At 49.4% G+C, this 21,760-nt stretch overlaps 1 protein-coding gene across 1 annotated transcript in view; it reads right to left on the reverse strand.

The window, feature by feature from the left end:
- The window catches only part of ABTB2 (ankyrin repeat and BTB domain containing 2), a 209,386-nt gene that overhangs the window by 37,115 nt on the left and 150,511 nt on the right, over positions 1-21,760 (reverse strand). Inside the window, exons 2-3 of the mRNA XM_016920656.4 lie at positions 17,676-17,822; positions 10,496-10,709 (exon numbers count right to left, since the gene is read on the reverse strand). Coding sequence (XP_016776145.3) covers positions 10,496-10,709; positions 17,676-17,822 — 361 coding nt within the window. The remainder of the gene's footprint in view (positions 1-10,495; positions 10,710-17,675; positions 17,823-21,760) is intronic.

The raw sequence follows: 21,760 nt of genomic DNA on the forward strand, positions 1-21,760 counted from the left end.
AGCTGCCCACACCGCTCTGGGAAAAGGAGGTGCTGACCGAGATCCTCGGCTCCGGGGTCTCACCCTCTCCCCTCCTGGGAGGGGAAGGGATTTACCACTCTGAGCAATGTGAATTCATTGCATTATTACTGATACAACCGACCTCCATTCCTGAGCTGAGATCTGTCTCTTACCAGCTGTGATGGTGGGCATGCCTCGGACCTCCTCAAGGCCTCAGTCTGCTCGCTATAAATGGGAATGTAATAGTTTCCTCCAAGAGCTACTGTAAGGGCCTGTTAGAGAGCTGTGTACTAAACAAGCTCTGTAAACTGTAAAACTTTGTCTAGATGCTTCCAGCCCATGTAAAGATAGATCAGGTCTCTTCCAAGTTTAACCTTCAGCAGCCGCAGTCCATTGCACATAGGCATATGGCTAAACCAGCAGGCGTGGGGCCAGGGATGTCACCAACTTTAAAGAGTGACTGATAGTTGGCTTTGTCTTTGATCCCATAGCTAAATGGAATCCAGTTTGTAGAGTTCTTTGAAATCCTTGGGTAGGTTGTGATAAGGCTAAATTTCGTAGATGTCCCTGTCCAAAATGGGCCTCATTTAACAAGCCCTCTGTGCTGTGGTCTTCTTGTCTACCTTATCTTCTTTGCCTTTTTTTTTTTTTTTTGGTGAGATGGGGTGTTGCTCTGTTGCCCAGGCTGAGTGCAGTTGGTGAGATCATAGCTCACAGCAGTCTCGAACTCTTGGGCTCAAGAGATTCTCCCACTCAGCCTCCTGAGTAGCTAGGACTACAGGCATGCACCACCATGCCCAGCTAATTTTTATTTTTATAGAGATGGGGTCTCACTATTTTGCCCAGGCTTGTCTTGAACTCCTAAAGTGATCCTCCCACCTCGACCTCCCAAAGTGCTAGGATTACAGGTGTGAGCCTCTCATCTTTCTCACTCACCTGGCTCCCAGCTACTCTGAGGGCTGAGTTAAGATGGACTAAAGAGCAGGGACTGAGGGAAGGAGGGAGGGATGGATGAGAAGGAGAGAAGACATGCATGTTGAGAAGATATGATTTTTGCTGTTACAAATGTTTCTGGATTGCTTGTTCATTGAACACAACGTGGTCTTTTTGGCCTTCACGCAGGCTTATGGTAACAGTGATTATTCTGATAATAGCAGCTGCCATGCACAAACACCTTATTCTCTGCCACATCCTTAACATGTAGCTACCTTATTCGCCCCTCACAAAAAATTCTGGAAACATTTCAAGTCATTTTCTATTTCAAGCAAGGGAAACTGAGACTTGGCAAATCACGTAACTTGCCCAAAGTCACACAGCTAGGAAATGGCAGAGCCGGGACCCCACATCATGGCCTTTTTAACTCCAAAGAACCCAACCATTAGGTTCTACCACCTATTTCATTAACTTAACAAAATATTTAACTGCCTACTACACATGCCTGGGACTGTGCTGAGGACACAGCAGGAACAGGGCAGACCGAGGGCACTTACATTCCAGAGGGGTGGGGAGGGAACAGACATGAGCAAGGTGACTTCAGATAGAGGAAGGTGCTCTGAAGGAAACAAAAAGAGCGTACAGTGAGGGAGGTTTCTGGCAGTGGAAAGGAAGCTCCCTGTGTGCACCGTAGACTGTGAACAAGTCCCTTCAGAGGCTAGTGGATGTGCCAGCCTGGGGAATACACAGAAACAAGTACTTAATTCACCCAATAGCTATTCTTATTTCGTTTACTTCCATTTTGGGTAAACAGATGGAAATTTAATGCACAAAAAGGGGGAGAGGAAAGGAGAGAAAAGAGCTTAACATTGCAAATCTTCTTGAAATGGTATTTAAGGAACTCAGAAGTCAGTAGCATAAAGCCACCACTGCCATCATCTCTATTATTTGATAAGAAAACACTTTCGCAAGCTGAGCAAAAGATTAACAAGCCCACTTCTTCAGACTGAACACACAGCCTATCTGTGGGCATGTCCTCTTTATGTAAAGTGCTGTCTGAGGGAAACATTCTCCCTGCTGCATCTGGAATGGAACAAAGAGGTGCCTTGATGTGGTACCTCACTCGTATCAGGGCATTTCCCCACCTTAGGAAGCAGGCACAGTTCAGATCTCTACCTTATGCAGGAGGAAACGGAGACTCTGAGAGGTAAGGTGATTTGCTTGGATTATAGAGCCAGAAGAAAAGAGCTGGGATTTGATCCTCATCCCACAGCGGCTCAGAGGATGCACTTCTTTTTCCACTGGGAAACCACTGACCTACAGCTTGACCTTGAAGTATTTGCCTAGATAAACAACAATCAGCGATGACTTAAAAAACCAACTGCTGGTCTGAGTGCAGTGGTTTCTACAATTAATCGATCACAACCAGTTACAGATTTCCTTGTTCCTTCGCCACTCCCACTGTTTCACTTGACTAGCCAAAAGAAAAGAAAAGAGAAAAGAAAAGAAATATATATATAATAAAAAATGCTGGGCACTGTGGCTCACGCCTGTAACACCAGCACTTTGGGAGGCTGACTGGGCAGATCCCTTGACTCCAGGAATTCAAGACCAGTCTGGGTGACACGGCGAAACCCCATTTCTACAAAAAATAAAAAAATTAGCCAGGCATGGCGGAGTGGGCCAACAGTCCCAGCTACTGAGGAGGTGGAGGTGGGAGGATTGCCTGAGCCCAGGAGGTCGACGTTGCAGTGAGCCGTGATCACGCCACTGCATCCCACCCTGGGTGACAGAGTGAGACCCTGTCTCAACAGCAACAACCACTCAACTAATTTTTATGTTTTTAAAGTGTAGGTCCATTTCTGTTATAAAATTCGTGCTCTGAAACAACAAAAGTCCTTCTATGACTCTTGCTGCCCATGCCATTCACCTCTCCCAATCTTCTGTGGCTGTCCTTTAAGGCCCAGTTAAAAATACCAGGTCTGCTCCGACATGTCCCCCACCTACTCCAGCCTTCTCAGAATCCTCTTAAATGTGATGCTGCTGCTGCTGCTTCTTACTGTGTACCAGGCACTATGCTAAGTGCCTTACGTATATTAACTCACTTGATCCCCACAACACCCCTATGATGTTGACACTATTAATCCCCTATTAAGAAGAGACTGGGCTGGCCGCAGTGGCTCATGCCTGTAATCTCAGCACTTTGGGAGGCCTAGGAAGGTGGATCACTTGAGGACAGGAGTTCGAGACCAGCCTGGCCAACATGGCAAAACCCTGTCTCTACTAAAAATACAAAAATTAGCCAGGCATGGTGGCATGTGCCTATAATCCCAGCTACTCGGGAGGCTGAGGCAGGAGAATCACTTGAACCTGGAAGGTGGAGGCTGCAGTGAGTCAAGATCGTGCCACTGCACTCCAGCCTGGGTAACAGAGTGTGACTCCCTCCGGCCCCTGCCCCACCCCCGCCCCGCTGCCCAAAAAAAAAAAAAAAAAAAAAAACAGACTGAGATGCAGAGGGTAAATGACATGCCTGAGGCCACCCAGCTCGTGAGTGGCAGGGCTGGGATTGGAATCCAGGCAGGCTTCAGAGCCTGAGGGCTGACCTCGCGCACCATCATGCACCTGAGCTTCCCCCTGCACTGTCTGGTGGGCTTTGCTCATTTGTTTACTTCCGTCTTGCTTTTGTCTCCCTCATTAGGCTGGAGACTCATAAGCTACTCTTTATCATTCTCCTACAGCCCTTCTCCATGGATCCGCAGGAGCCCAGGGAGAAACAGGAGTAAGTCAAGCACTTAACACAGTATCTGTCTGTGAATGTGTGCTCTATAACGCTCGCTATAACTAGCAGTAGTGGTAATGCTGGTAGTAGCAGTAATCTTAGTAATTGTATTATTATTAGTCATAGTGGTAGTGGTTAATTAGTAGTAATATCATCAGTAGTAGTATTAGTAACTGTATTAGTAGTAGTATTACTGACCCAGATATCACTTAAGAATCACATTTTAGGAAATGTCATGCTACCTCAATAAAGAGAGCCTGCTCTGAGTGTCAAACATGCCATCTAAATGTGTTTATGGCCATTATAATGAGGAGGAGACACCATTTAATGAGCACTTTTTATGTGCTTAGCATTGAGCTAAGTGCTTTACTGTATTATCTCATTTAACCGTAGAAGCCATACTACTATCTTGACCATTTTACTGATGAGGAAACTGAGGCCCAGGAAGATGAGTTGACATGGTCATACTCCTAGAAGGTAGCCGAGATAACACCTCTGGGATGACCCAAGAGGCTTATGGCACCCTCCTCCCCTTGGTCACCATCAGAAGCCCCAGGTGGCATGGTGGCATGCACCTATAGTACCAGCTACTTGGGAGGCTGAGGTGGGAGGATCACTTGCACCCAGGAGTTCAAGACTGCAGTGAACCATGATTGCGCCACTGCATTCCAGCCTGGGTGACAGAGTGAGCCAGTCTCTTAAAGAGAAAAAAAGCCCCAGGTGTGCGTTTCCAACAAAGTGGCTGGAACCCAGAGTACTGACACGTTCGCTGGCTCCAGCTCTTTGAAATTCTGTCTAGCCTGATACGGAACAGGGAAGCCAAGAGCTGGGCCGGACACACATTTATCGTCTACCGGGATCTCACCTGGACAAGAGCTTCAACCTCTGAGCAGGTCCTGCTAGCCCTAGCAAAAAGAGCTCTATGTGAGTTGGAGAACAAGATTAGTATAACATCAGCACCCTGGTCTCGTCTCTCCTGAACCTGTCTGGGGGTGCAGAACTACATATCAGACTTCTCCAGGGCAGACCTTTATAGGAGCATCAAGACAAGCAGCATGGGAGGGGCTTCCTGGACCCTCTGCTGCCCTTATTCTTAGAAGGGTTCAGGCCCCAAGAAGGGAAGTGTGGGAAGAAGGACAAATAAAACCCAGCCAATCACAAATAGATGCACCAATGGGGGCAGGACCTTCTCAGCCACAAGCTCAGCCCTGTGTGTCTTGGCCCACAAGGTCCGCCCACTTCTGTGCTCCATCCTGCACAACAGTGCCCGTGTTCCCTTGCTCTGCTCCTCCCCATCGCCGGTCTCTCCGGGGTGCCTTGCTTCCTCTAGCCACTTGGACTCTGTATATGCTGCTCCCCTGCCTGATACAAACCATCGTGTTGATAATCATAAGAACAGATACTCAGTGTGTCCTAGGCCCTGTTCTAAAAGTAGGTAGTGAGCAGGTGCAGTGGCTCATGGCTATAATCCCAGCACTTTGGGAGGCCAAGGCAGGAGGGTCCCTTGAGCCCAGGATTTTGAGACCAACCTGGGCAACGTGGTAGGACCCCATTTCTACAAAATTTTTTTAAAAGTTAGCCAGGTGTGGTGGGGCACATCTGTGGTCCCAGCTACTGGGGAGACTGAGGTGGGAGGATTGCATGAGCCCAGGATGTCAAAGAGGCAGTGAGCTGAGATTGTGCCACTGCACTCCAGCCTGGGAGACAGAGCAAGACCCTGTTTCCAAGAAAACCCCCCAAAATATGTGAACTCATTGGGTCCGCATACCTTACAGATGATTAAGAGCCTTGAAGAGGTTAAATGACTAGTTGAAGGTTATAAAAAGTGGCAAGGTAGATCTCAAATGCACGCCTTTGAATAGCAGGGCCCTCCTCAGATGGGGCTATTCTGGCTGGCTACGAAGTCATGACACCAGAGGTTTCTAGGCCCGACCCCCAATCAGAACTCTGGGAAGGGTTCCACACTCCTCCTGCTTTCATGTCCTGGATACCAGCAGGCTCCAAGCCTTCTGAGTGTGCCTCCCTCCACAGAGGCAGAGACGTGCTGTGCAGGGCTGGGGAGAACAAGGCAAGAGGCCAGGATCTGAGGCTTAGCAAGCAGACCGCTCTGTGGACCAGTGGCCCTCTGCCATTCCCACTCTCTCTGCCTGGCCACTCCTCAAGGGTCTGGCTTCTTTGCTGCTGCTCACAGTAGATACAGTCTGGAAGGGTGCCTGGGGGACCCCAAGCCCTCCAGCAGCCCAGGTTCTGATGTGGAGAAATGGTCACCTCCTGTCGACCTCAGGCCCTCTGCACCTCTGACTGCATGTCTCCCTCTGTCTCCTCTACTTGATGACGCTGCCTTCCAGCAATTTGCTGGCAAGCTGGCGGCCCTCTTGCCTTCCTATGTGTCTGCGTAGTCTTTATCCTTACTGCCCCAGACCTCTCATTCCCCAGGAGGGTGATGGCTGAGGAGGTATATCCTCTGCCAAAGATTCTGTTCCAGCTAGCCCAACCCTCTGCCCCCAGGCACAACCAGGAAGGGCCACATCTAACCAGATGGTTGTCCATTCTCCTCCAGACCTCAGAGGAAGGAGGCTCCCGATCTCCCTGGGCAACCTGGATCCCTGACAAGAGGCTCTTTCACTTTCTGAGCTTGATCTCGGGTGATGACACACCCTGCAGGGCAGCAGCTGTGACTAATTCTGTGTTTTAGACCCTGCCTTGTGCCTGGCTGGTGCCTGGGATGCAAAGCTGCCAGTGAGAAAGGCACCCTGGAAGGGTGCAGGGAGGCTCCAGCTGCAGAGCTTTCCCAGGATAGTGAGGGGGTGGGGCTGGAATGGCCCCAGAGAAGGTGGCCCCAAAGGCCAGGGCCCACCCAGCATGCCTCAGAGCTGTAGGATCAGGTCTCAGCAGCCAGCTGGGAAAGCCACAGCCTGGCACAGGGAAAGGCAAGGGCCTTGAGGTGAGAGAGACCTCAGGTTTGAATCCTGGCCTCGCCACTTATCAGCCAGGTACCCTGCGGCCTCCTGTACTCACTTGTGAAACGGAGGTAATGATAGCACCAAACTTGCTGATGTTCTTTGGGCCTAGAAGTAGGTAGAAATGGGCTTTAAAAGAAGGGCGTATGTTATCTCACTTTGTCCTACCGGATAGAATTACTTAGCCCCATTTTACAGGTGAGGAGCCTAAGGCATGGAAGGGCCTTCTGAGCCCAGGCCTCTGCCCTAAAGCCTGTACTGTTTCTTGATGCACCAGGCTCACTGCAGCAGTAGATGAAAGGAGGTTAGAGGCTTCTCATTCCCTGCAAAGCTGCCCGCTCACCACTCTGAGTTCCTGCTGCTTCTGCCCCTCCCTCCTCCCATTGTCTCTTCTCCCAAACCAGAGCAGAGAGCTCTGGGGAGAAGGCCCCTTACGGAAAGATGTGAAGTCCCCACCAAACACTGCAGAAGCAGCAGGTGGCTTAGCAGGGAATGCCACAGTGAGCTCCACACAAAAGAGATGAACACACGTCCCTTCCCTTTGTCGCCATGGATGTGGTCACACATAGCCCCTAATTGAAGGAATCAGGGTACCTTTCTTTAAAGCAGAAATATGAGGACAGACTTGAGTGGTTCCATCAATGATGTCATGCTGCCAAACCCATATCACCAAACTGAGCTCCCTCTCCCATGTGTGCAAGGCAGTAGAGGAGGTCACTTAATCCCAAACAAACCCAGAGAGCCACCAATCCCCAAACAGACAGTCTCTACAGCCAGACAACCACGGTCACATTGAAATCAGGGGCTCCGTCCAATTCTGGCTGGGTGAACTCAGTCCGCCATGCTTCCAGGTGGGACAGAGGATGGGGCTTCAGGAGGATGAAGTGGAGCAAGAGACAGACGTCGCACATCCCCAAACTCACAAAAGCAAAGCTCTGCCACTCTGGAACCCTAGCAAACTCCAGCTACTATTTGCATCAGGAGAGGTTTTCCCCAGAGCTCTGGTGAGGGTACCAGGGTGCTGGGGCCTTGATGGGACATTGGCCCAGCCCAGCCTGCAGTAATGCTGTAAGCTCAGCGCTCCCAGGAAGGATCCCCACAGCCTCCAGGGCCTTCCCTGTCAGTGAGCCAGAGGGCAGCAGATCTGCTCAGCGACAGGAGCCAGGCCACCGGGGCGCCGTCGGGCTGTTGGCTCCCTCAGGTATTTTTAGGGTTGTCCTCCTTTCTGTGTCATAACTTAAAAATTTGTTTTTGTTTTTTTTTTCCTAATGGGGGTTCCAATTCCCCATGTGTCTGATATTCATTTGAAATGATTCATGGAAAAATATCTTTGCTACCAAATTATTTGTGCTACAGATAGTGCGGTTTTTAAATAAATGGCTACGTAAACACATGCACGTGTGTCTACTACCATGCAAGCTCAGCTGTTATAACCACATAGGGCTGTGCAACTCAGATCATGAAGAAACCCTGATGCTGTGTATTAGAGTACAGGGGGCTGGGAACCCTCCTGGGGGAAAGCCACAGGACATGACAAAGATGCCCGGGGGGTGCGGGAGAAAGTGCCAGCAGAGGAATGACTGCCCCTGGGCCTATAGCCATGACAGCCTGAGGGCCCAGCAGCCAGGGCAACAGGCCTGAAGAAGGCGCCTGTCCTCCCAGTCACCTTTGTGTGAGTGACCCGGCCTCAGCCCAGCACCTTACCAAATAGCAAGCAAGCCTCCTGCCTCTTCCTCCCAGATGTCTTCCCTGCTCTTTTTCCTTCCCAGCTGACTCCTTCAACCACAACACTTTTCCACAAAGCAGGAACAGCTGGGGCTTAGGGCCTGTGCTTTGGCCCCAGCTCCCACCAAAGGTGTCTTTCAGGATGCCCAGGGCTCCACCTGCAGCCTTCTTGCTGTGTCAGGCCCAGGGTGGCCCTCCTCAGACTTGCATTTGCCCTCCAACTCCCAGAGAAGTAAAACAATGATGACATAAGGATACTAGTACTGATAACAGCAATGGTACCATTTACTGGGACCCTACTATGCGTGTACTGGGCCACTGCTGTTTTATATTCCTCTTAGTGACAGGAGGTACAGGGTAGTGGTTATGAGGGGCATGGTTATGTGGAGGTACAGTGTAGTGGTTATGAGCCTGTGTCGTGGGGCCAGTTAGTCTCTCCATGCCTCCACTTACTCATCTGTAAATGGGGCTCTGAAGAACACCTCTTTCTTGGTAGTGTGTGAATTAACTGAGCATCCGCCTGCAAACTGCTCAGCACAGTGCCTAGCACATAGTAAACACTCAGTAAATCCACCTTAGTGCCTTTGTTTTCTGGGGCACTGAGGAAGCAGACCTGGCTGTGGAGCCAGCTGTGGATCACAGAGCTGATGAGACTCAATGCCCCCCAAAGACAGCGGGCAGCCAGGCAAGGGGACTGCAGAGCCCCTGGGACTTCCAATATTGAGGTCTCAGATTGTCTCCCTCCAGGTGGGGCACTGAGGCCCGTGGGCTCTGCCTTTCCTGGGCCTCACTGAGTGGTGAAATGTGTGTGGATGGGGCTTCCCAAACCGAGTGCAAGCCTTTCCCACTTCCTGGACCCTCAAACCCACAACTCTTGAGCCCATGGACAGACCTTACCTTAAGTGGCCAAGCAGTGGCCTCCATGTGAGGCTCATGCCAGCATATACAATGTTTGGTATGAGTTATAAAAAAACATATTATATTTTCCAGGTAGAAAATTTCAAAAGGCAGCCCTCAGAGAAAACCCATTAGAAAAGGTATCCTAAGACCGGGCGCGGTGGCTCACGCCTGTAATCCCAGCACTTTGGGAGGCCAAGGCGCGTGGATCACGAGATCAGGAGATCGAGACCATCCTTGCTAACACAGTGCAACCCCGTCTCTACTAAAAATACAAAAAAATTAGCCAGGCGTGGTGGCGGGCACCTGTAGTCCCAGCTACTCGGGAGGCTGAGGCAGGAGAATGGCGTGAACCTTGGAGGTGGAGCTTGCAGTGAGCCAAGATGTGCCATTGCACTCCAGCCTGGGCAATAGAGCAAGACTCCGTCTAAAAAAAAAAGAAAAGGTATCCTGTCCTCAGGCTGACATGGCCCCACGTGCATCCCCTACTCATGCCCCTCATTGGGTTCTGTTGTGCAGTATACAACCTGCACATCTGTTCTTTGCAGCCTTGCTCCCAGCTAGGAAAGTGTTGGGACCCTCTAGTGAAAGTACCTGACTAGAAGCCCACAGGCTTGGGTCCAGGGGCTATTCAACCACTAACCTGCTGGAGATCAGAGAGCTGCCAGGGCCACGATGGTCTCCTCTGTTAAATGAATGGATGGGGCAAAACACACCCAAGACCCCTCATAACAATGACGGCAGCAATGATCATTTGATCACTTTTGAATGGGATAACCCCATGAAAAGAGGTGACAGCCACCACTGGCCAAGGGCCAGTTCCCACTTAGCCCCCATCCTACATGCTTTTACTCAGAGCACTAACCTTTCTAGGTGGGTGTGACTATCTCATTTTATAACAAGGCAGCTGAATTTCAGAGAGCCCAGTGAGCTCATGCCAGACTGGGCACAGAGGCAGAAGCACATGTTCTGAGTCTCAGTGGCCCCATGCTGCATCAGCTCAGAGGAAAAAAAAATCCCACTGCACACCAGTGCAGGCCTTCATCCATCGGAATTCCTGGGCCACCTCCTCACAGGCATAGCACAGCTCCAGGGCCCCTTCCTCGCCCTGTCGGTCAGTCGTCAGTCAGTGTCAGTCAGTCGGTCAATGCACGTTTGGGAGCACGTCCCACCAGGTGCTCAGCCCAAGGAAGATCCCTACCGTTCATTGTTCAAGGTCATTCTCGGGGGGTCCAGGTTGGGGTTCTCCATGGACTCCATCTGTGGACACCGCAGAAAGTAGTAGAGCGTGTGGAGGGCGTCGGGGGACCAAGTGATGGGCTGTGGCGGCTGGCGGGCCTGGCGGGCAGGGCTGGCACCCGGGCACAGGGGGTGACGCCCCTGCATGTGGTGCATGGCACGGGAGACCAAGTCACCTGGTGGGGGGCGGGGAGGGCAGAGGGGAGGAAGAGAAAAAAAGAAGACAAAGTCTGAGTTCACAGCCTGCATTCTTCCAAGGATGTTCCTGGCTGAAGCTCCCTTGCCTTAGTGCATAATTACTGTTTGCCCTGCAGCCAACAGGCGGAGGTGGAAACTGTCACCTAGATGCACAATAGCAATTTCGTTTCCCTTTCATTTCACTCTTGCTGAATTAAATACTTGGCAGGGCCTGTCTCCTCCAGAACTTAGGGTAATTTGGTTTCTTTTTCGACATCCCCACTCTCTGCACCACCCCCATGGGCCTCTCCCCAGATCTTTGACCAAGGGAATCTCTCTGGGTCTCTCTTCCCAGCCTCTACCAGCCAGGGCCAGGCTCTGTGGCAATTCTCCCCTGCACTGTCTTGTACAAAACCCAAAGTATTTCAGCGGAGAAGGTCCCTCTGTCTCAGCACCAATTACAACCACCAACACCACCATCATCACCTGTTGAGGACTCACTATGTACAAAGTATGCAATTCCCCAGAAATATGATTTAATTTGATCCTTACAGTGCTAGGGGGTATTATTCCCATTTTACAGATGAAGAACTTGAGGCTTATGGCTGGGCACAGTGGCTCACGCTGTAATCCCAAGCCCTTGGGGAGGCCGAGGCAGGTGGATCACTTTAGGCCAGGAGTTTGAGACCAGCCTGGCCAACATGGTGAAACCCTGTCTCTACTTAAAATACAAAAAATAGTCAGGGATAGTGGCAGGCGCCTGTAGTCCCAGCTACTCGGGACGCTGAGGCAGGAGAATCGCTTTAACCTGGGAGGCGGAGGTGGCAGTGAGCAGAGATCGTGCCACCACACTCCAGTCTGGGTGACTGGGTGACAGTGAGACTTCGTCTCAAAAAAAACAAACAAACAAACAAACAAAAAAACTTGAGGCTTATCTGATAAACATTTCCTGATCCCATATATTCATTCTCCTGGCCACAGGGACACCTCAGAGCCCGCAGGTTGAGTTAACTAGCCATGGCTGTGTGGCTAGAAAATGGTAGTCTAGACTTGAATTCATGTCTGTTCGACTCCAAAGTCCATGGACTTCACTGTGAGCTGGGCTGCAGCCTGCCCTGCTGGAGTCTGTGGTATCCTTAGGTCCCCATATCCTGTGATGTGTTTCTACTTAAGTATTTTCAATATCTCACCAGCCCCAGACAGGAAACGGCTCATCATTGTGTGAGGCCACAATGCTGAGAAAGGATGGGCTGAAGGAGCCCTGGCACCTGCAGGCACCTCCGCTCTAAGAAAAGCAGCTCCTTCGGGGTCAGCTTCAGCCTCACCCCTGGCCATTCCTTAGAGAGAGCCCTTCAACAGGCGGGCACGGCTAACCTTAAGGTGGAAGAAATGAACAGGTTTTAATTTGGCCGGTGAAGTGCCATGAAATGCATGGCAGAACCAGTTCATTCATTTACTCAATTAACCTTCATGCTGCTTCTGGGAATCTGGTGTTCTGTTCCGTTGTGTCCCAGAGCCCTGCACAGGGTCTGTTACATACTAGGTTCTCAGCAGATATTTGGAGAATGAAGAATTCACCTTACACATTCATTTCTTTTTAAAATACAACTTCTGCTGAGGCTTGATTTGAGCTCATTAGCTGCTAAATTCTCCCATGACAGCCACGGTGATGGTGTTTGGCTTCCAGGCAGGGACAAATGACACCCCTGGAGTTTGAGATCCCCACCAGGAAAGTCCTCCTTGTCCCTTTCCACCACCACCCCTGGTTCCTCACTCCTCCCTACTCCTGACTACTCATCCCTACCGTTGGAGTTCAGCTGCCTGGGTGCTCCTGACAAACCCTAGGGCCAAGAGGGCTGAGGGCAGTGAGTTACTGACACCTGGTTTCCATCCCTGTGACCCTGATTTCATTGGTCTGTGGCTGGACCTGGGCATCTCTAGTTTGTAGAAGTTCCCTCAGTGATTCTAATGTCCACTCAGGTTTGAAAATCACCAGGTGAACTGATAGATTGATTCAAGTCAGACACAGTTGGCCTCATATCAGGGCCTGTTACTGTTAATTCCAGCCCATATTCCCTTAGGCCTGAGAACTCAGGGAGGCTCCCCCGGAGGTCAGCTTAAGCCCCACCCCTGGCGATTCCTTACAGAGAAAGAGAAATCCCTTAGGTAGTTATCAGAGCCTCAGTTTTCTCATCTGTAAAATAGGAACAATAGTATCTACCCTACTGATTTTGAGGGCTCAAAGAAACAATAAATGTAAAGCACTTAACATCCTGCTTGGCACAGAGTAAGTACTTGGTAGGGCTGAACATAGCACTGTTATAATTAATGTCCTATTATTATTATTCCTCTATCCTACAGGCCGCCTCCTGTGGACTCTTCCTTCCAGGACTACTGCCTGCCGTCAAACTCTGCCCCACATTTCCCAGGACAGGAGGAGTCTGCACCCTGAAATGCCAGATCCCAACCCTGCCCTTGGGCTCCATGGGTGGTAGAAACTGGCATCACAACCACCAGCCAACCCGCCTCACAGCAGCCAGTTGTACAGCTAAGTTGGCTGCTAATAAGTTGAAACCTGGCTCCCGTTTCTCCAGGTCTAAATGTCATAACTTTTGGCAGAACCACAGGACCACAAGGAGGAGAAATCAAAGAGTCTGTGATAGCATCAAAGAGAAACCTTGTTGAAATAACATTTCAAAGGCTCAACAAGGTAGAAGTCATTATCTTTAATTATTTTTATTGTTGTTTTATTGTTATTGGTGGAGAACCCTTTGGCAGCGCACTTCCTGCTTCATGTAGACAAGAAAATCAAGAAAGAAATGGAATCTCCCATCCAAACAGAAGCAGATAACCCAAAAGTTCAGAAAAACCATGAAGGCAGCTGGAGATGGAGGTCCCCGGCTTCTTCGATCCAAGCCCTGCTATGGTCAGTTTCTCTCAGACCAGAAAGACAAATGGCTGCAGAGAACTCTGACCGTGACGTCTAAAAACTTACACTGCGTGGCAACCCACTTATGGGCAAAGAAAGCGGCTTGCTTGGAACCTTCTCCTAGGGTGATTTTTGCTCCCTGCCACTTTGTATTTTCTAGGCTTCATGACAGATATGAAAAGACAGACAAAATTTCCTTTAACTTTTTCAGCCACCCTGTGAAGGAGGTCTTTCTACTCTACAGACAAGGAAGCAAGCTTGCAAGAGTTAAATGACCCGTCCCAGTTCTGCAACTAGTAAGTCAATCAGCCAGGACTTGAACTGGGGTCCCTGCTTCCCAAACGCATGCTCTTGACCATCACATGGCTGCTACTAAAAGTGTGGTCTGTGAACCGGGACAGGTCCACAAACTTACTGGTTTGCAGTAAGTTAATTTCAGAAGTGAAGAGTGAATTTTTAAAAACTTACATAGCAATTGACAGTAATTTTATATCTAGCTAATAATAATTTAAAAAATCGGGCTTGCATTTCACATGTCTTATTTCCTTTTTCTAGATATTTATTTTGATTTTTCATTATAAAGGTTTCATTCTGCAGCAGACTGAGGGGAATAAAATCTCTGGACCTTCACCAGGGATAGTTTGAGAAGGCCTGATGCAGGCTAGGCTGGGCTCTCAGTTTAAGCATAGCAGGGACTCAGAGCTTCTTCTGAAACTTCAATTGATCCTACACTCAATGAAACCTTAGTCTGAAGCCCAGAAACACCCCCAGGCAAGGAAAAACAAGTCCTCCCCCCTTGTTAACCATGAAAGACTTGATTAGAGGTGCTAGGTTTCACTCTGGTCCTTCCACCTCTCATTATGAGCCATCAACTAAAAACAGCAGGAGAGAGTCTGGAATTCAACACCGTCTTCAAAATAAGGCATAGAACATCTGGCTCCCTTCAAAAAGAAGTGTTTTGTTTTATTTTGTATTCTCTCCCTTAAAAATTTTTGTGGGTAGAGAGGGACAAAGAAAAAGCACAAGTCCCAAAACTCCGTGTGAAGCTGGATCTCATACAAGAGTGAAACTTCTCACCCTATCTGGCAGGCTGATGTTGGCGAGGCTCAGGGAGTTAATGCATGTAAACTCAGGGTACACTCTGAGGTCCAAGGGGTTCAGTGCCAAGTATCACTAGCCTCATTAAGTTCTTTAGTCTCAGGGAGAAAAACTGCAATATCTGCCTCCACCTCTGTCTCCTCCCTCCTCCACAGCAGGTTAGCAAAAGCCCTGGTTTCAGAGGGAGGAACAGGGCAACTTGGCACATGACACAGCCTGTTCTCTGGTCTGTGAAAAGATGCTGTAAGGAGGCTTCTTCCTTTGGCCCTGAGGAGTGGCTGGGCCAGGATGTGGACAAATCCTAGGCGAGTTTTAGGAGAAAAGATTTGGTGGGATAGACCTCATTCCTCCTAACGTCTGAACATGCATACTCACAAGCATGCATGTGTGCAGACACACACACACACACATGTGTGCACACTGCACCTCAGGTACTGTTCTCTGTACCAGGTACTGTTCTAAGCAATGAGGATACAGTGGTGGACAAAGGAGATAAAGTTTCCAATCTCAGGAAGCTGACTCTTCTAGTCAGAGGAGAGAGATGATAAACTATTCGTAAGTAAATATATAATACATGTCAAGTGGTGATCAGTGCTTTAATAAAATCAAAGCCACAAGAGGGAAGACAGTGGAATGAGAGTGTGGTACTCATGGAAGGCCTGAATGAGAAGGTGCCATTTGGGCAGAGGCTTGAAAATGTGAAGGATCAATGTACTTGAGGATCAAGGGGAAAGTGTTGCAGGCAGAGGGAAAGCCAGTGTGAAGGCTCTGGAGTGGGAGGGTCCTTAGCCAGGAGGCCAGGCAGCTGGAGTGCAGTCCACAGAGAAGGGGATGAAGTGATGAAGTCAGATCATATATGGATCCTGGGCCAGAGTGAGGATTTTGGATTTTACTGAGTGAGCTGGGAAGCCATTGTCGGGGGATAGAGGGGATAGATATGGAGCAGATGAGCGACACAACCCAATTTAAGCTTTAAATGGGCAGCTTGGGGCTAGGTGCAGTGGCTCATGCCTATAATCCTAGTACTTTGGGAGGCCAAAGCGGGGAATCACTTGAGGTGAGGAGTTCGAGACCAGCCTGGCCAACATGGTGAAACCCCGTTTCTACTAAAAATACAAAAATTAGCTGGGTGTGGTGGTGCACACCTATAATCCCAGCTACTAGGGAGGTAGAGGCAGGAGAATCTCTTGAATCTGGAGGTGGAGGTTGCAGTGAGCCAAGTTTGTACCACCACACTCCAGCCTGGGTGACAGAGTGAGACTCCATCTCAAAAACAAAACAAATGATCAGCTTGGGCTCGGTTGGTAGCAGTGGAGTTGGTGAAACGGGCAGACTAAAACTCAGGATTGTTGTAAGTGGTAGAGCCAACAGGTCTTCACCCCTTGGCTAACGGTAATGGCAGAATGATGTCAAGCCCTTCCCTAGGGGAGGCCTCTAAATGCTCCTCCCTTAGGCTGGGCTGGGGTTGTAATGGGCATGGGGCCACCATGAGAAGAGGCAAAGGATCAGCCCCGATCTTGATCTCAGCTGCCCCAAGGAGCTGGTGACTGGGCTGCTAGTCTTATCCAGGGGGCCAACAGCCCTAGACATGTCCAGAGTCAAGCCCCCAGCTCTGATCCGTGTGACTTGGAGAAAATCACTTTTCTTCTCTAAGCCTCAGTTCTCTCATCAGGACATACCTTGCTGAGTTGTTCTGAGGAACAAATGAGATAAAAAGTGAATATAGTGCTTCACAATGGTGTCTTGCACACAGAAGGCACTCACTTAATGTTTAAGTGTAAAGTAAAACCAAGGTGCTCTCCAGTGGACTAGGGGCTGTGTCCCTTACTGTCTGCCGGGCACGAGAACTCACCAAAGCATGACTGTGCAAGGGCCCAAGACAGCCCATTGTCCAGGAGACACTTCTCAGGGATGGAGATGAAACCAGAACCCACTTCCTGTGGGGCCCCTCAGGGGACAGGGGACCCAGGCAACAACATCCTGGCCCTGCCTACTGTAATGTCACCAGGAGACAGGGAGTCAGAAATCCTGCTTTCTCTCCCAGCCCTATTGCAGCTCTGCTCTGTGACCTTGAACCAGGCACCTTCATTTCCTGTCTGTGGAGGGGGCAGAAGAATGCAGGGAAGGAGGAAGCCATGTCCTGAAGAAACAGAGGCTTGCCGTTTATTGTTCAGGGGTCAGAAGACTTGAGGGAATCACAAATGGAGAAGGCCGGAGCAGAGGGAAACGCCAGGTGTGCCCATGCTGTGTGCTATGACCCCTGCTGTGTCACTGCCCTCCACTGGGTGATCTCAACAGAGCGAGGGGGAATGAAGGCAGCAGAGGATGTAGTCAGATTTCTCAAATCAAATGGGTAATGAGAGGGGGAGCTCAGGAGCTGGCATGGGATTTCATCTCTCCTAACACCCTGGAAGCAGCTGTCAACGGTAAAGAGCCACATCAAGTTCCAAGTGTGTGCCACAGAACCCTGAGTCCTGGGAGATGCCACCCGGCCACACCTGCCTTCAGCCAGAGGGGCTCTATTGTTATCTTCCTTTTACTATATTGAGGTTTGGGGTGTGCTTTCTTTCGAGAAAGAGCACCAGTTGTGAATTCAGAGCCTGTGGGCCAGGCAGGTGAAATTAATGAAACAGGCTCCCCTGGATGAAACCCAGGTCTGTGGCAAAGTGGGGAACACACGCCACCCACTTTGCTGCTACTTAGCTCCCGTGGGTCACTGCTGTGCAGGAATGGGGTACCATGTTGCTAGATCATTTGTTTTTTCAAGAGAAACCAGAAATCCAGATTTGTGTATTTGCAACCTCTGGTCTGGAAAGATCTAGCTTTCAGGGAAGGCAAGGCACTTGGAGGAGGAGGAGGCGAGCTCTCCCTGCCTTCCCCCAGCCCTGGGGCCTCGCCGTTGCTCTACCGTCCAGCTAGACACTGAGGCCACACTTACTCAGCTCCGAGATGCTGCCCACGCAGGTGGCCAGGAGGGACTGCTCCAGGGTCCGGAGCTCCAGCTGGGCATAGGCATCGGCTCGCTCGTCATGGCCCAGGGACCCGCCGTTGTAGGGGCTGAAGTATGCGGGGAGGGAGAGGACACCTATGGGGAAAGAAGGCAGACAGGTCACACTTAGGAAGGAGGGGAAGTTCAGTGGGCCCCAGCCTGCTGCAGGCAGGGCTCAGCCCTGCTCCCCTGCTCTTGACAGAGAGAGGTTCAGGAGGTAAAATCTCTCTGAGCCTTGAGGACTTGAGAACTTTGACTGTGGACGGTGCTATAGGGGCCAGAATGAGAAGTAGCTCACTCGTAGCTGTGGTTTTAAGCACGTGGAGACCATCCTTTCTTGGAGGTACTCAAGAAACTGGCCTTCTTGGGCTCCTGGATCATAGAAGCATTCATTCAGTCACTCGCTGAATATTTACAGAGTGCCTGACTCAGCCCAGGCTCCTGGATCATACAAGCATTCATTCACTCACTCATTGAATATTTACAGAGTGCCTGACTCAGCCCAGGTATCGTGCTATACTTAGGGTTCTGGGGTGACAAAGAGACCTGACTTTGTTTTCATGCAGCTCAGGGATGGCTGAGTCAGATGTAAATGCCCATCCTGACTTCCTGAAGGGCAGTGCCGCCCTGAGTCCTCTCCTTTCCCCATGCTGGGAGCAACCATTCAAAAGGGATGCTGCCTTCTCCACTTCAAGAAGGGGACGTGTCCTAGCCACGGGCCAAGTCCAATTAATGTTTTTCATTAACACTTCAACAGCAGTGGAGCAGAACTGTCAGAATCAATCCCAGAGGGTGACAGCCTGTAAATTTCTCCAACTCACTATGTGGCTTCTTAGAAAGCACCAGAAAAGTGAAATCAGACTGGTTTAAAATTACATGTTGGCTCTTAAGAGCATGTGGCCACAGAGATTCTAGTTGCAGTCAGAATCTAGATACGGATTCCCAACTTTTGGTAACCACTGTTTCTTTGATGGACAGATTTTCTTTTTCCAACACTCACCCACAAACGTTTTTTTTTTTCTTTTTTAAAGAAAAATACCCACAGGAATTTAATCACTTTGGAGAAAATCTCTGAAAATTCCTAGCGATAACTGGAGAGCACCGGGATGTGGCCAAGTCTGGGTTAGAAGTCCCTAAACACGCGTGACGTAACAAGGACAACAGCAGCAACAGGTACAGCAGACAGGGCTTTGGAGCAGAATGTTGGGGTTCGTAATTCTGGCTGTCACTTAACCAGTGGTGTGATCTTGGTCAGGTTACTTAGACTCTACATCAGTTCATCATCTGTTAACTAGAGATAACTAGAGTACCTAGCTCACAGGGCTGCCGTGAGGATTAACTGAGTAACTGGGGGTCAATGCTTGGACCAATGCCTGGCTCAGAGTACATGATCTACCAAGTGCTGTTGTTATTATTTTTACTTTGTGCTGGGAACACAGGCTTCATTTACATTATCTCATTTATTCTTCCAACAACCCTATAAGGGCCAGGCACAGTGGATCACACATGTAATCCCAGCACTTTGGGAGGCTGAGGTGGGTAAATCACTTGAGGTCAGGGGTTTGAGACCAGCCTGGCCAACACGGAGAAACCCCATCTCTATTAAAAATACAAAAATTAGCCAGGTGTGGTGGCTAATTTTTTCATTTTAATACAAAATTAACCTGTAATCCCAGCTACTCGGGAGGCTGAGGCAGGAGCATCGCTTGAACCCGGGAGGCAGAGTTTGCAGTGAGCCAAGATCACGCCACTGTACTCCAGCCTGGCAACAGAGACTGTGTCTCAAAAAACAAAACAAAACAAAACAAAAAAACCCTGTGTGATGGGTACTACTGACTTCCATTTGAGATACTGGGCTACTGCCATTCAGAGACTTTGAGTAACTTGCTCAGGTAAGTGGAAGAGCTAGGATTCAAATCTGGGATGGACTGGCTCCACAATGCATATACTTAACTCCTCTGTGAGCTCAGAGTCCAGTGAACACATCACCAAAGCTCACTCATGGCTGTCCTTATGTGTGGCTGGTGCATATGACAATATGGCTGTATTATTACTGCCCATTTCACTCATGGACACCCTGTGCTGAACCCCATGTGTTTTTCTTTCTTGAGCAAATGCACACAGAAGTCTTCCTCCAGCCCAGGGCCTCAGTGTGTTCTCTGACCGTTCTGCAGGTTCAGCTGATGGTCAGTCCTGCCCTCCTAGCTTGACCTTCCCCTGACCCAGGCCTCCCCCCTCTCCTCCTGGCTGATGTGGTGAAGGCCCCCTCTCCATCTCCCTTTGCCTCTCCTGGATGGCAGCGACCCCTCTCATCACATCCAGTGCTGACTTAGCAAAGCACTGCTTCAAAGCACTTCCTTCAAGCTTTGTTTCTGTTGGAGGAGGAGGAAGAGTTCATGATTGGGCTCTCCCCGCAACCCCCTGCCAGGGCCCCAGTCCCTAAAGCAGAAACTCTCCCTGACAGCTGAGTAACCAAACACATTGGGAAGAGCTAGCCGTAAGCTTTAAAACAAGTAAAACAAAAGGGAAAACCACCCCAACTACAGGCTGAAACCCACAACAGGCCAAACAGCTGGGAGAGCCCAGTGCAGGCCTGACTCCTCCTCCTTTCTCCATTATTAATCTACAGAAACAACACTGGAGACATGTGGATCAAATTTACAGAGCTTAGGGTAAGGGAATAGGAAATTCAGCTGATTTGTCAAAGGATTCCCAGAGAGAAATATTATGTCAATGGAGCTAGTAACAGGAGCTGTCAGCTCCATTAATAATAGTTCCCATTTTCTCAGTCATCACCCACCCAAAGAGGCCTTCACTTAATACCGTGGCAAAAGTAATTAGGAACCTATTATTAGTAATAGTAATTGATAGCATCACAACTTTTGCCTAGTACCTTTTGCTTTTAAATGACTTTTTACATCTAGTAATTTGTTCTTCCAGCAAGGGAGACAGGACAGTCATGATCAGTAACAACCACAGCTGACTTTTATTGAAGGCTTACTATGTGCCAGGCACTTACATGCGTTATCTAACACCCCAGAACTGCAGGAGGTACTATTCCCACCCATCTTACAGCTGAGAAAACTGAGGCCTGAAAAGTTTAGTGGCTTGCCTAGGGTCACTGAGGGTCAGAAACGGAACGGGGACTGGAGTTTCAATTTCTTCTCAAGCTGCTGAAATAAATGACATTCTAACTTTGCCCACCTTGTCCTTTCTCGAGCTAGGCAGCGCCTAGGATATTGGAGAGGAAAGAGGTTTTGTTTGGGCCTGAGGTTTAAGAGGAGGAAATTCAAAGTAAGACCCAGAAATAGGACTTTCCCTTTCATGGGTCTCCAGGCACCTCCTGCCAAGGGTTCCTGGAGGCCTCCCATGAAACTCTACAGACAAAAAGCTGTCTCTCTGACTCCCTCTGATCTTTGCAGAACACAGTTCCACAGCTTGTCTTCCAAGTCTGCTCTGTAAGAAAGTCTTCTCTACATCAATTCTAAATTCTCTCTCCCACATCAGCTCATTCCTCAGCAGTTCTCACCAGAGATGGAAAATATTTTCTTTACGTTCTCTTAACACCTCGATGTGTTCCTTTCCCCACACAAATTCCCAGCTCTAGCACAACGGGCCCAGGGCAAGATCATTCTAGTGAAAAGGAGTTTAAAAAAGAAAAAAAGGAAAGGACATATCTATTTTTTTCTCTTTAGTAAAATCCTTAGAAAAAAATTCTTCCTTTCTGTCATGATGGAGAAGAAAGCATGCGGGAACATTTCCCTTTATTCCTTTATTAGAGGGAAGAGGGACAACCGCTTTGGGACCGTGTAAAAGCCACGGAGGGAACCGCATGCACCACCCTGTACCCATGACTGTGAGTGAATCTCGGAGTGTGGAGCAGTGAGCATGATCGAGTGATCCTTTGCCTCCCTCTTCTAAAACAGCAGCATTTCTGCTCAGTGTTGTACTTGAATGTGCTGCGGACTGTGCTGAAGCCTCAACATTTCTCAATCTCTACACAGAACCCTAATCTTCCATTGCTCAACTTTTCT

Source organism: Pan troglodytes, chromosome 9 (genome assembly GCF_028858775.2).
Source record: "Pan troglodytes isolate AG18354 chromosome 9, NHGRI_mPanTro3-v2.0_pri, whole genome shotgun sequence".
In the NCBI taxonomy this organism is placed as follows: domain Eukaryota; kingdom Metazoa; phylum Chordata; class Mammalia; order Primates; family Hominidae; genus Pan; species Pan troglodytes.